This window comes from Acomys minous (genome assembly GCF_964271855.1).
Source record: "Acomys minous genome assembly, chromosome: 13".
Lineage (NCBI taxonomy): Eukaryota > Metazoa > Chordata > Mammalia > Rodentia > Muridae > Acomys > Acomys minous.
The window spans coordinates 80,174,331-80,189,823 of record NC_140495.1 but is presented as its reverse complement, the minus strand read 5'-3'; the positions used below and the strand labels follow the sequence as shown (position 1 = coordinate 80,189,823).

Genomic DNA, 15,493 nt, shown 5'->3' with positions numbered 1-15,493 from the left:
AGAAGGCTGGATCCACAGCAGTGAAACACACTGAATACAGCAGCTAAGACAGAAGATACCAATGCTCCAGAGGCCCGCAAATGTACAGACACAGCCTCAGAGAAGCTGCCCAATCCCCTCAAGAGTTTGAGTGGAGTTGTGGAATCAGATCAAAATCAGAATGCAGCACAGTTGAGAAATGAATATCTAGTGAAAAAAAACGAAGGCAGACAACCCTTCCAAAGAGATTAGCAGAGAATTGGGGGGAGGGGGAAGCAGTGCCCCCACCCCCACATGAAGTGCTATAGTTGGGGGCGGGGAAGAGATGGGTGGAAGAGGATGGATGGATGGATGGATGGATCGATGGATGGATGGATGTGCCACAGAACAGCAAGAGATGGAAATGGATGCAAGAAGGTGGTGTCCATCCGGATGGAGAAGAAAGTCTTTATATTTGCTGGCACCCATTTTCCTTAAGAGCAGACACCAGCTCAGCTGTTAAGAGTAAAGAGAGGTGAGGGGACGAAGGGAGGAAGGAAGGAAGAAGCACACAGAGAGAGAGAGAGACCATAGTCAGACACCTCCATCAGCTCCCACTCAGGCTCCACCCCAACATGTGACATTCCACAGTGTGCATCACTGCTTAGGGACAAGCACAGACAAGGCAGATGGCTGGGCTTGTGCAGGAGCAGGCTTTGCTTAGACAAAACAACACATCCAGCAGTTTGTGAAGAACTGTAAAGCAGTGGTTTTGATATAAAGACAAAGAAACCCCACTCCAATTACCCAGAGGCCAGTCTCAACACAAACCCTACACAAAGACACATGCAGCAGCGTATGTTACATAACATCATCCTGTGAGCGGCTCACATGGTAAGAACATGCACTCCCTATGCCTCACTTCTCCCGTGCCAGCGCAGCAGTTTCCATAACAAATTCCTGAAGACGACTGCTTGGATCAAATCATGTCCAGACATTCTCTCACTGTTGTTACTGGTGCAACAAACACCCCACCTCCCTCCCTCCCTGCCCCCACCCCCAAAAGGTCTGTAGTGCTGTCTCCTCCCATGTCCCCCAGCAAATAAATACAGGCTTGCAGAAGAGCCCCACACGGTTATGTAACAGGGTGTAGGCATCCTTTTATGCTCATATTTGGGCACACATATTATTGTGAGAATCAAAGCCAGGAACTCCCAGGTATCAACAGGGTCTGAAGATACTTTTCTCTTGTTCTCAAAACTAGGTGTCTAAGTTTACTTCAAAAATTCTTTCTTTTTTAACCCTACAAAGTACCACTTGATTAACAAGGCACAGAGAGAAGATTAGAAGCACTATTACTTAGTGTAAGCTTTCTTACTTAGCACTTCAAGATTAAAATCTAACAACTGTAATAATTAAAAGGTCATTAAAGAATTATGACTTTCAATTTACAAACGACTCACTTCCAATCTGCCTCCCAAACTGGAGTCCAGAGGAAGCACACCATAAGGTGACAATATGACCGTGTAAGCAAGTCAGAAAATCAAAGAGGTCCTGAAACAAGTAAATGGGTCCAGGGAAGAGGACACAGGCCCGCCTCTGGCTCCTCTGGTGTAAGAGGATGCTGCAGAGAAGCAGGATGAAGAAAGGAGTTCAGAGATGTTTGAGTCAGCATCCATCTGTGGCTCTCCATCAGTGCTCTATTGTTACAAGGAGAAAGGGGACCGGTGCTTGTCACAGGCTGCCCAAATCTCGGCACACGAGTGTTATATCATAACAACCTCTGCTGCCATCCACCCTGTGTGCATGGATGTGAATGTGTGTGTGTAAATATGTGTGTATATACCTTGGTGTGTGTGCATGTGTGGATATGTATACCTGTGTATGTCTGTGTGCCTGGGTGTGTATATGGGCATATATGTGTGTGTATATCTGTGTTTATGTGAGTGTGTACAAGAAGGCACATGTGAAACACAAGAGGATACTGGGAGTCTTCCTCTATCCGTTTCTACCTTCTCTTCCAAGACTCTCACTAGGCTGGAAGCTCGCCATTTCAGCTAAAGCAAATCCAGCATTCTCCCAGGGTCCACCCATCTCCAGCATCTAATGCTGGGGCTCCTGGGCACTTGTAGCTAGGAGTCGGTTTTCTGTGGGTGCTGGGGATCTGAACTCAGGTCACCTTGCTTTCACAGCAAGCACCTTTACCCACCCCGCCCACCAAGCTGTGTCCCCAGTCACAGCGTTCTAACTTTTGAAGAGATCCCTACCTAACCCACTTTTCTTCCTTCAACTTGTAATATACTGGCATTTTGGTGAACAATTTGCCCATCAACCACAGAAAAATATGCTATGGTTTCATCTTTGATGTGTCTTTAAGAAATGAATGTAAATAATTCAGTGAGTGAAAGGGTAACACGAAGAACAGGAGAAAGGGTTAGGCAGACATAGCAGAATGCCATTAAGAAATCGGGAAGTGTTTCTCAAAAGCACCATGGAAGGGAAATGACGAAGACCTGGAACCTTACTCTACACAGATTCCATATATCTGCATGAAATGCAAAGTTAAATTCAACATTCTGAGAAACAACAAAGTATCCATTGCTCATCCATTTTAAATAAATTACGTTCCAGCTGCAGAACAGGATGCTAGGCAGCACAGACGGAAGACAAGGAGGCTACCCTGGGAATGTGCACTGTAGACTCCCCAGGCCTCTCCAGCCTCCATGAGCGCAGCTGCACAGTCGCCCTCCCCTCACAGCAATGAAATACCTCAGTGTTCTTCCTCAAGATGGAAGCCAGGGAACAAAGGTTACCTCACATTCCTAAGTATCTGATTCTCTTACCAACACAGGGCTCCGCACTGCGCATTGCTGTGAATTGGTCTGGACAAGAGGGCCAGGAACAGGAACAAAGTGTAAAAGGCTGGTATTTCCTCAGATACTTATTTGCCAACTTGTATTATGCCCCAAATTATATGTAAAAATAGATGCAATAAAAATGGCAACCAGATGTACGCCACTAAGCCATAGTCCTTACTCAGACATGAACAAAGTCTCTTCCATGCAGTACACTGGCTCTTCAAGGGCTTTACATGTGTTAGTAGCCAGCAGGGACCACGTTCTGAGTGCCAACACTCTGAGTTCATTTTGCAAACAACCTGACTGGCTTTATAAACTGAAACACTGTTGTTGCTGCGGTCTGTTTTAGTATGAGTAACCACCAGCATTTACGGCCATAGGAACCAGAGCCTATAGTACCCAGGTCTATGCACACGCGTGTACACACCCTCATGCACGAGGCTCTGCAGCCTTAGGACAGCAGAAAGGAACCACCCAGGCAACCAACACACCTTCCTCTGAGAACATTTCAAACCCTGGGGGGGCCTCCTCCCACTACTGAACCAGTCCAATCCAGTTTAGCCTCTGAATGACTGAATCCAGAACTGGGAGTGACTCACCAGCCTGCAGGTCATAGAATTAAACAAGAGGACTCTGACCACAGCCTTGGTGTGTGTGTGGGGGGGGGCACTTACCCAATTAAAACACTGCTAAACTTTTAATGTGATGAAACACAGCGGTCCCAATAAATTTCAAATCAAAATACAAATTACAAACAAAATAATTAATACTAAATTATGTCCTCCTTAATTAGAAATAGTTTAAAGGGCATGCTCTTACACACTGTTGCCTAAAATTTCCAATCTTAATTGGCTAGTATATTTAAAAGAAGCCCATGGAAAGAATGCAGGGATTGAAATAAATGAATGGGTAAATTAAAAACAAGAGCAGGACAGGCAGAAACTAGTAAGCAGAAATAGCCTCTCCTGGAAATGCACTCCCCCTGACACCCACACCTTTCCAATCCTGCTATCCTGGGATTTTCCACATTGTTGCATTCCTCCAGGCTCTCTCAGGTCTACAGATTCACACTCCCTCTCCTGAGCAGGCAGCTGCGTTTTCACATGAGTTTGGAAACTAGGGGAAATGCCCACCGGGAGATAGCTCAGGAGCAAGAGCATCAAGCACACAGTCAGACCTTTATTTCTCATGAGTACACCTGTGATGGGAGCAAGGCTAAAGCAATCCTGCGATGTCCGCCTCTGGGAATGGGCAGCAACGTTAGCAGGACATTCCTTTCCCTTACCCTAACTCTCATCCTGTCCAGAGAACACGCCTGGGGCAACCTAGCTAGTGGCTCTTTGCTATTCTGGCCCATCCTCTCTTGCTAGTAAGCTTACTCTTCAAATGTTTTTGTGACACTCTTTTCATGTAACTTCATCAAATCACCTTCCTTGTTATTCTTTTGAGTGACAAAGTTCTGAGCGTCCTAACAGTGAGGCATGCTTAAAACCTCTCACTTGTGGTTTTCGGTGAAAAGATTTTGCTATAGATCAAAGAGCATTAAAGTTATTTGCACTGAACAAACAAAACGAGCAGGCATGTGGCATTTTTATCATTTGAACTCTTTCCATTGAAAACTGAATTTGGTGGGTGCAGTGGTGCACGCCTTTGGTCCCGGCACTCAGGGAGGCAGAGGCCGGCAGATCAATGTGAGTTGGAGCCAGCCTGGTCCACAAATCTAGTCCAGGGACAGACAAGTCTACAAAGAGAAACCCTGTATCTAAAACTGAAAAATAAAATCCCCCTGAAAACAGAATGAACAAACAGAAGTTCCTAGAAGGAACTGGGAACAGCAACAAAATCTCTTAATAAGATTATATTGAGGAAATTAATTTATTCTTGACCTATTTAAACAAAACCCAATACTTGTTCTTTATACCTCCCTACTTTCTCACTGTTATTACCTGGACCATAAGCCAGGCTCTTTATATTTCCTGGATAATGTGACTATAGAATTTAAGATTTTGCTTGCTTTTTTTTAAAAAAAAAGATTTTATTTATTTTATGTATATAAGTGCTCTATCTGCATGTACAGCATGCCAGAAGAGGGCGTCAGATCACATTATATGTAATTGTGAACCACCATGTGGTTGCTGGGAATTGAACTCTGGTCCTCTGGAAGAACTGCCAGTGCTCTTAACCACTGAGCCATCTCTCCAGCCCTGATTTTGCTCTTACTTAAGCTAAGTATTTTGATATGCTTCAATTTTTAATATAATTATTCTTAGCATATTACATGATTTTCATTGATAGCTAACCCTAAGTTAAGCAACTAACATTGTCTCTTATTAAATTATAAGAAGAAGCAAAGCCCTGGCTTGGCAGTTAAGTATGTCCATTGCCAGTTCTCAAGTTCACCAACAGTCTCCATGGATCTTTGCTAAGTGTCATGAGTCACTTCCATCTCTTAAAATCACTAGCATATAGAAATTGTGTCCATAATAATAAAATCCAGAGCAGTCACATCCATTAGTTCTTAAAAGGCATATGATATTGACTAGCATTTAAGCATTTTTTAAAATTATTGATGAAAATGAAGTCTATTTCATGAGATTTTCTTTGTTTTTGTTTTTTGTTTGGTTTGATTTTCTTTTTTTTAGAGACAGGGTCTCTCTGTGTAGCCCTGGCTGTGTCCTGGGCTCACTCTGTAGACCAGGCTAGCCTCGAACTCATAGCTCCAACTGCCTCTGCTCTCCAAGTGCTGGCATTAAAGGCATGCATGACAACTGCTGGGCTTAATACTTTTTTAATAAATATATTTATGTTTATTATAATACAGATTTCTGCCAAGGCAGAACATCTCTACATGATGTGTGTTATGAGTGCTTATCTTCCAACATAGTTTTTTGTTTTGTTTTGTTTTACCTCAGTGGACAATTTACAAAATCTACATTACACTTAAAATTCTTCTTCATTTAACTTGATATAATAGTTCTTTGGATATAAAAATTAGAAAATTAAACTATGCAAAAATTTCTAGATATTGAATTGTTAATAACATACTGTTTACTTAGATTAGCAAACCTGTTTCTATTCAAATATTCTAGATAATTATACTAATAAAAATTATGGTTGGCCACCCAAACCACTTATGCCACCAGTTCTTTCACAATGCAGTTTATATTAATCCAAAATTTTGAACACGCAAGCTTGTGTGTATGTGTGAGTGAACAGCAAGACCAAAGTAGGTTTGAAAACACCATATGGAAACTATGGCTTTGTGGGCTAATTTCAAAGTTTAGAACCCTGTCGTGATTCTGCTTTTATATCACTTCAAAATTTCTAAATCCTTAGGAGATATTATATATAAGTCTTAAATCACTAGGTAAAATAATGCTTGCTTGCTTTGGAATGACAGACGGTATGTATTTTCATTCTTAACTCCTAGTCTTTCTAGAGTGAGAACCTGACCTGCATTATTTACAGCCTTCTAGCCACTCAGCCATGTAACCAAAACATGGCTGTATCCATCTACCCCACACACTGCAGCATCTACCCCACACACTGCAGCATCTACCCCACACACTGCAGCATCTACCCCACACACTGCAGCCATTACCCTACACACTGCAGCCATCTACCCCACACACTGTATCCATCTACCCCACACACTGCAGCCATCTACCCCACACACTGCAGCCATTACCCTACACACTGCAGCCATCTACCCCACACACTGCAGCCATCTACCCCACACACTGCAGCCATCTACCCCACACACTGCAGCCATCTACCCCACACACTGTATCCATCTACCCCACACACTGCAGCCATCTACCCCACACACTGCAGCCATCTACCCCACACACTGCAGCCATCTACCCCACACACTGCAGCATCTACCCCACACACTGCAGCCATTACCCTACACACTGCAGCCATCTACCCCACACACTGCAGCCATCTACCCCACACACTGCAGCCATCTACCCCACACACTGCAGCATCTACCCCACACACTGCAGCCATCTACCCCACACACTGCAGCCATCTACCCCACACACTGTATCCATCTACCCCACACACTGCAGCCATCTACCCCACACACTGCAGCCATCTACCCCACACACTGCAGCATCTACCCCACACACTGCAGCCATTACCCTACACACTGCAGCCATCTACCCCACACACTGCAGCCATCTACCCCACACACTGCAGCCATCTACCCCACACACTGTATCCATCTACCCCACACACTGCAGCCATCTACCCCACACACTGCAGCCATCTACCCCACACACTGCAGCCATCTACCCCACACACTGCAGCCATCTACCCCACACACTGTATCCATCTACCCCACACACTGCAGCATCTACCCCACACATGCATCCATCTACCCCATACACTGTATCCATCTACCCCACACACTGCAGCATCTACCCCACACACTGTAGCCATCTATCCCACACACTGCAGCATCTACCCCACACATGCAGCCATCTACCCCACACACTGTAGCCATCTACCCCACTCACTGTATCCATCTACCCTACACACTGCAGCCATCTACCCCACACACTGCAGCCATCTACCCCACACACTGTATCCATCTACCCCACACACTGTATCCATCTACCCCACACACTGTATCCATCTACCCCACACACTGTAGCCATCTACCCCACACACTGCAGCATCTACCCCACACATGCAGCCATCTACCCCACACACTGTAGCCATCTACCCCACACACTGTACTCATCTACCCCACACACTGTATCCATCTACCCCACACACTGTATCCATCTACACCACACACTGCAGCCATCTACCCCACACACTGCAGCATCTAACCCACACACTGTATCCATCTACCCCACACACTGCAGCATCTACCCCACTCACTGTATCCATCTACCCTACACACTGCAGCCATCTACCCCACACACTGCAGCCATCTACCCCACACACTGTATCCATCTACCCCACACACTGCAGCATCTACCCCACACACTGTATCCATCTACCCCACACACTGTATCCATCTACCCCACACACTGTATCCATCTACCCCACACATGCAGCCATCTACCCCACACACTGTAGCCATCTACCCCACACACTGTACTCATCTACCCCACACACTGTATCCATCTACCCCACACACTGTATCCATCTACACCACACACTGCAGCCATCTACCCCACACACTGCAGCCATCTACCCCACACACTGTATCCATCTACCCCACACACTGTATCCATCTACCCCACACACTGTATCCATCTACCCCACACACTGTATCCATCTACACCACACACTGTATCCATCTACCCCACACACTGTACTCATCTACCCCACACACTGCAGCATCTACCCCACACACTGCAGCATCTACCCCACACACTGTACTCATCTACCCCACACACTGCAGCATCTACCCCACACACTGCAGCCATCTATCCCACACACTGTATCCATCTACCCCACACACTGCAGCATCTACCCCACACACTGTACCCATCTACCCCACACACTGCAGCATCTACCCCACACACTGCAGCCATCTACCCCACACACTGTATCCATCTACCCCACACACTGCAGCCATCTACCCCACACACTGTATCCATCTACCCCACACACTGCAGCATCTACCCCACACACTGCAGCATCTACCCCACACACTGCAGCATCTACCCCACACACTGTATCCATCTACCCCACACACTGTATCCATCTACCCCACACACTGTATCCATCTACCCCACACACTGCAGCATCTACCCCACACACTGCAGCATCTACCCCACACACTGCAGCATCTACCCCACACACTGCAGCATCTACCCCACACACTGCAGCATCTACCCCACACACTGCAGCATCTACCCCACACACTGCAGCATCTACCCCACACACTGCAGCCATCTACCCCACACACTGCAGCATCTACCCCATACACTGCAGCCATCTATCCCACACACTGTATCCATCTACCCCACACACTGCAGCATCTACCCCACACACTGCAGCCATCTACCCCACACACTGCAGCCATCTACCCCACACACTGCAGCCAGTGCCATCTCTGAAAGTCCTCCAGCAGGTATCCATTTGCTTAGCACAAGGCCCATGTGCTAGCTCAGATTAAGTTTTATTACCGAAGCCAATGAAATCTAATAAGTAGCAAAGCGTCTTACCTAAATAAATACAAAAGATAAAACCTCACAACAAATCTAAATACGTTAAAATTGTATGGGAATGGTTAAGTGAAATAATCTATAAAATGAAACACTGCTCCTAAATTTTTACGGCTGTTAATACCCAAAACTCACTTACGGTGGTACTTTCCTTGTTTATGACTTTTGTCTCTTGTTTCTCAGGTAAAGTAAGATATTAAGAAGTAAGAAATGTGTGCAAGCCAAGCCTTTCTGTTTAACTCTTATCCACATTGGAGGAAAAGAAGTCTTTTTTTTTTTTTTTCTTAAGAAAGGCCCAAAGGCTTTATATGTCTTTAGACTCAGGCTTTTAGTGAATGAAACCGGCTGTGGGACACAGGACACTGTAACAGAGCTCCAGCAACAGAGACCTTACAAGCATTTAGAGTTGGTATTTTCAGTTTTAGCAGGAATTCTAGCGAAGGGAAAAACTACAATTCCAATTTCTGGGCTACAGAGAGAGACGGCTCAGTGGCTATGAGCAGGCTTAAGTCTTCCAGAGGGCTTTTTCCCCAGCCAGCAGTTTACAACCCTGCTCTTCTGACCTCCAAGGACTCCAGGCATGTTAGTGGTGCACAAGTAAACAGGCATACACATAAAATAAAATATATATTTTTAAAAGAGAGCCCATATCTTGCCAAAAGCAACGACAGTGACTTTAATTTCTCCTGAAAACTTTAAGATATCTGATGTAATAGCTTATTTAATTACTTAGGAAAAATATACGTATATATGCAGTTTGTTCATGTAATCCTTAGTATGTATTAAAGAGGTGGTTCTCAGGGAGGGGGGGAGGTTAAAGAAAACATATTTATCTATCATCTAGCCATCTATCTACCTATTTATTTAGAGACAACTCTCGCTATGGAAACCAGGCTGCATTCCAGTTTGTGAGCCTCTTATCTTAGCTCCCTGTGTGCTAACATGAGTACGAGACACCACGGCCAATACAGATATTTTATAAGCACGTGATTTTAGAAAGGCTAGCCTCTAACAATGTTTCTATACTATCTAAAAAGTTTCAGAGAAAGAGCTCTACTTGTAAGCATCAGAGCTTAATTTCTGCTAAGTTGTAAAAATAATTCAGACATAAGACAGCTCTGTTGTTTGCTGTCTGGTTATATGTTTCTTTCTGTGTCTGTTTCTCTCTCTCTCTCTCTCTCTCTCTCTCTCTCTCTCTCTCTCTCTCTCTGTGTGTGTGTGTGTGTGTGTGTGTGTCTGTCTGTCTGTCTGTCTGTCTGTGCGCATGTCTTTCTCTATGTACGTGTGTGCTCATGTGTATGCATGTGTGTCTCGGTGCAGGTGAGTGACTGTGTGCATGTGTGTGTGCACATGTATTATTACAGTTTAGAGTACTAACTCAGCAGTGGCCGGTGCTGTCTTTATTTGGTCTGAACCTCTCTCTGCTATGCACATGCACCACTTCTTCAACAGTCGCACACTATTTAAAATGTTAGAAATGAACAAATGACTTGTATTTACGTGAGGGGAAAACCCAAGTCAATACCTGTATTTGTGAATGATGGCATTAAATAGTTTCCCATCTCTCCAGCAGGAAGTGAAGTTCTCACACCGCACGCCAGCATAGCCTTCTGTTGCCTGCTGTGTCCACAGTAGCAACCTTTCTTTCGCAGACATGTCCTCTGACTCTCCAGTTACATGGATGTCAGATATCTAAATAGAACAGAACCATTAAACCATTAGAAAGGAAGCTGAGCGAGAAAAATCTACTGTGCACCAAGTACTTACATCTTATTTTCCCTTATCTCGTTTGTATGCTAAATATATTACTAAATAGATATTACCCTTTTTACAGAGGAAAATTGAATTTCAAACAGGCCTTGATTTATCTGTGTCCGAGTTAAAAGCATCCAATGAATTTCTTAATGTAAAACACACAATCTTTTTCTGTTGGTTTTTTTTTTTTTTTTTTTGCTTTTTCGAGACAGTGTTTCTCTGTGTAGCCTTGGCTGTCCTGGACTCACTCTGTAGACCAGGCTGGCCTCAAACTCACAGAGATTTGCCTGCCTCTGCTTCCCAAGTGCTGGGATTAAAGGCTAATTTTATAATCTTAATGAGATAAACAAATAAACAATAACAACAACAACAACAAACCCTGAAAGGTAGACAGACCGAGGCCACTCCAAACTACAGGAGCACAATGACTTGGTATTGTAATTAAAACAAGTACAACAAAACTCACACAAGTCTTCATGCAGGTAACAGCATGCTAACACAGCACAAATACACAAGGTGCAGCTTTAGCTTTCATCCTTGTACTTGTAGTAAATTATTGAACTTCTGTTTAATGCATTTACTTCCACAAGCCTCCCCTGTTTAGCCGCACATGCTAGACAACTACACACGTGCTGTTATTCAGACAACTACACATGTGCTGTTATTCAGACAACTACACATGTGCTGTTATTTAGACAACTACACATGTGCTGTTATTTAGACAACTACACATGTGCTGTTATCTGACCCTGAGAATTTACCCATTCTTTTAACCCAAAAACAGTATCTTTCTAGTGGTTCATTTTAGTCAACATAATATATTGTAAAAGCATGTATCTATCTATATATATACACACACATATACACATACACACGTACACACACAATATATGTTCACACATATATACATACACAATTTATGGTAACTATGTCATACAGTTTACTTAGTGGGTACACCATGAGCCACGTGACACAACATGCTGTGGTGACCCTCATGGAAATGGAACAGAAGCTGTCCTGTAGGTGAATCTGCATGCTAGGGGTGGCGGTGCTAATCTGTTTCTGTATTACACCAAAACTTAGTAGCAGTGAAGGTTTCTACATTCTTTGCTAATGAGGTCTCTTAAAACAACTTAGGTGAAGACACTGGACTCAAAAATGCCTAGGATCTGAAAGTGGAGCACTGTCTCCATTTTAATCATCTTCCCTAGGAATTTGTGGTAACCTCCACAGCACGGGGAAGAACCTTGTGCGTGGATGTATCATATAACATACGGAAGCATTTTGTTTTCGTTTTTCCACGCAGAGAACAATTACCAAGTTACCACTGTTTGCCGCCTAATTGCTTCCGAGGATGTTGGGGTGTAATTATGCCGGATGACTTGGTGGCACAGCCCACACAAATTTGCTTCCCCATGATTATGCACTCAAGTCATGTAGCTGCTTAAGCCTGTTCCTTTCCTTGTAACATAGTGAGAGTTCTTACAGTGTGTAGGAAAATTCCAAGTTACCGTGACCCTACCACCTCGCACACAGCAAACACATGCTCAGCATAGGCCAGATGTGTTACTTAGCGGTAGTGTGACTTATTAACACATGGCACACAGCAAATACATGTTGAATGTATTTTTATATGTGTTGTTATTCCTTTTACAAAGGGAGAATCAAACCTGCATTTCATATTTGTCCCAGTTCTCAATGTATAGAGGACTGTTTCTGCTGGTCCTACTTGATTCTAGAACATTCTGGGCCAGGCCAGTTACAAAAGTAATTACCCATTAATTAAGAGAGTCAGTAGATTTCAACAAAAAGGTGCCCATGTAAAAGGTGTGAGTGCTATTCTACCTGAGAGATGTTGAAGATGAGCTAACAGGTCTGGGATACATACAGAAGAGGAAACAGGTTTAAATAATTTTCAGCAGATGAATCCTAGACTGCCAGTCACACACATTCTAGTTCAGACATACACACACAGTATACACACATACACAGTACTTCTAAAACCCCAAGAAATACACATTTAATTATGTCATGAACCGTGCTTTACTTCAAGGACTAACACACCAGCTCATTTTCCACTCTTCTCTGGCTATTCTTGATCATTTGAGCTGTCCACCTGCGCGCTCTCTCTCTCGCTCTCTCTCTCTCTCTCTCTCTCTCTCTCTCTCTCTCTGTGTGCATGCACTTACTTCACTTCTCCCAATCTTCCTCCCACAACTCTAGACTTGCCAGGAACTGCATCCCGTGATGAACAACACACCTCGCATTGCTCCTCACTGTTGACTGGGTGTCAGGTGTCCCCCACTATCATAAGTGGACTTCAGGAAAGCCCTCTAGGCCTGTGGGTATATTTTCAAACCAATGCACCAATGGGTACAGAGACCTCACTTTTCACCTGACAGGATGCTTCCCTTCTAGTACTCAAACATGATGTACCCACACCTGTTACGCTCTTGAGTGGATGTCTATAAGCCCAATCCTCATCTCCACTTAACGTGGAGAGTTTGGTCTTCTCTTTTTACTCAAATTCAGCATCCTTGGTATGAGCTTGGAACAAGTCATGCTTGTCTACCTCCGATAGTAACTTCCAGCATGCACTCTCCCACTGAGTTCTGTCCCTACTCTTAAAAGACGAGACTCATAGGCACTGTGAAGCGCATCACAACCTTTAAATTCAGTGTGCTTGAAACTGAGTTTTTCTATGCCCTCCACACACTCGTGCCTGCACTCCTAGCTCATGAACAACCCCGTCACTGGCCCAGTTGCCCCACATAAAAAAACTGCCATCCACAATGCATCTTCAACCTCTCCGCCCATTTTCACTGATTTGCCCTCACCTCTGATCCCCAAGCTTAAGTAACCCTCACTCAATGAACAATGAACAACTGCATCGTCTCTTCAACTCAGTACTACCACAGGGCCTTTCTCAGAGATCACTTCAGCCATATCACGTGCTTCAGAGTCTCACATGGGGAGGTGTGGGAGGTAAGGCGGTCCCTGTGCGCAGATAAGCACACAGGGCTGTCCCTTCAAACAGAGCGAGTGTATAATTGGTTTTCTTTTCGTGGTGAGGGAGCTGGCTCTTCAGCCTGAGCAAACGTAATGTCAAAAGCCCAAGTAAGCTCCAACATCACTTTCAACTAAAACTTTGTTCAGGAGGAATTTCCCTATTGACAGAAACCTGAGGGTAGGAGCTGTCAAGTCTTGGGATGTCGTTATAGCTTTTTATTCACTATACTAGGTGCAGTGGTGCACGCCTTCCATCTCAGCACTAGGGAGGCAGAGGCAGGGGGATCTTGGCAAGTTCCAGGCCAGCCTGGTCTACAGAGTGAGTCTCAGGGCAGCCAGGGCTACACAGAGAAACCTTGTCTCAAAAAACCAAACACACAAAAAGACCTCCTTATTCACTAATAACAGCAGCCGTTAGCATAAGAAAATGTTCCTTAACTTCTCAACTAAGCAAATTCTCCACACTGCTGTCTCTTTCCTGTTTCAACTGTGATGATTCAGAAGTCAATCACAGATTCTGCTTAAGTTCATTATTTCTAGAAGATGTAACTCGTTCCACTCACACAGGGAAGTTTTAACCCATTAGGCACATTAACACAGAAGTATCGCAACCATTGTGGGCAGCTTGCTGGTCACACATGGGTGAACAGGATAAATCCCAACCTCTCAGAATGAGTGAGGAAATGTCATCTGTTCCTCACAGAGTAAGGCTGGCGCAGCAGTGTGTCCAGTAGCAGCTGCCATCCCCACAGTCTCCATGGCTTCCTTCTCCATGATGTACAGTTTTAAGAGCCTACAGATTAGCCAGTAACTATCTGCACCGAGGCTTGCCCTGCCGGCACTAGCACTGTAGGTTATTCATTTTGTTTGCTTATTTGGTTTTGTTGTTGTTGTTGTTGTTGTGGAGCTGTGGCTTCAGAATAAAGAATGCACTAAGCCAGGCTGGTCTCGAACTCACAGAGATCTTTCTGCCTCTGTCTCCAAAATGCTGGGATTAAAGGTGTGCTCCCCTGTGCCTAGCTTATTCTTTATTCTGCAGCCACAGCTAGCCTCTGCAGATATTTCTAGAATCAAGTAGTATTCCTCCCCATTCCCTGCTGAAGAAATGAATGCATCTGGCTATATGCACGACGTGCTCTCTCTAGGTTTGTAAGTAACTTCTACCCTTAGAACATTCTCTCCGTATTCTGCCCAATGAAGCCCCATCAGGTATTCATTCGATGCCTACTAAATGAGAAGGTGCAAAGGTAGGGAGAAAGGAAGAGCCACGAGTAAGGAGGAAACACTGCATGCTGTCACTTCAATCTTTGCAGGCCTTGCCATCGTGGGAAATTGACTGTAATCAATGTCACTTTCCAGTAAAAGCAGAAAAGCGACCTCTGCACACAAGTGCTCCGAAGGGAGCCAACGCTGAGGCCCCTCGATGACAGCCAGTATCAAGTCGAGAAGCAAAAACACAAAATAAAAACAAAAACAAAAACAAACAAACAAACAAACAAAAAACTCCCAAGCTTGATAGGGCATAACCCGGAAATGAAAGAAAAGCCACTGACTTCTCCCAGCTCCCAACTCCACTCACAGTTAATTGCTTAATGGCCTGTGTGCTGGGAAATGACCGCATCGCTGTGCAGTCAGCGGACCTGGAAATCAGCAGGGCCTCTGAACAAAGTCAACTCGACCAGACAACTTGGAATCAGGGGCGTCCTATTTTTACAGATGCTG

At 44.5% G+C, this 15,493-nt stretch overlaps 1 protein-coding gene across 22 annotated transcripts in view; it reads right to left on the bottom strand.

Moving 5' to 3' along the window:
* The window catches only part of DST (dystonin), a 405,299-nt gene that overhangs the window by 173,187 nt on the left and 216,619 nt on the right, over positions 1-15,493 (bottom strand). For all 22 annotated transcript variants that reach the window (XM_084754651.1, XM_084754634.1, XM_084754655.1 and 19 more), the window contains one exon: positions 10,533-10,699. In XM_084754651.1, coding sequence (XP_084610777.1) covers positions 10,533-10,699 — 167 coding nt within the window. The remainder of the gene's footprint in view (positions 1-10,532; positions 10,700-15,493) is intronic.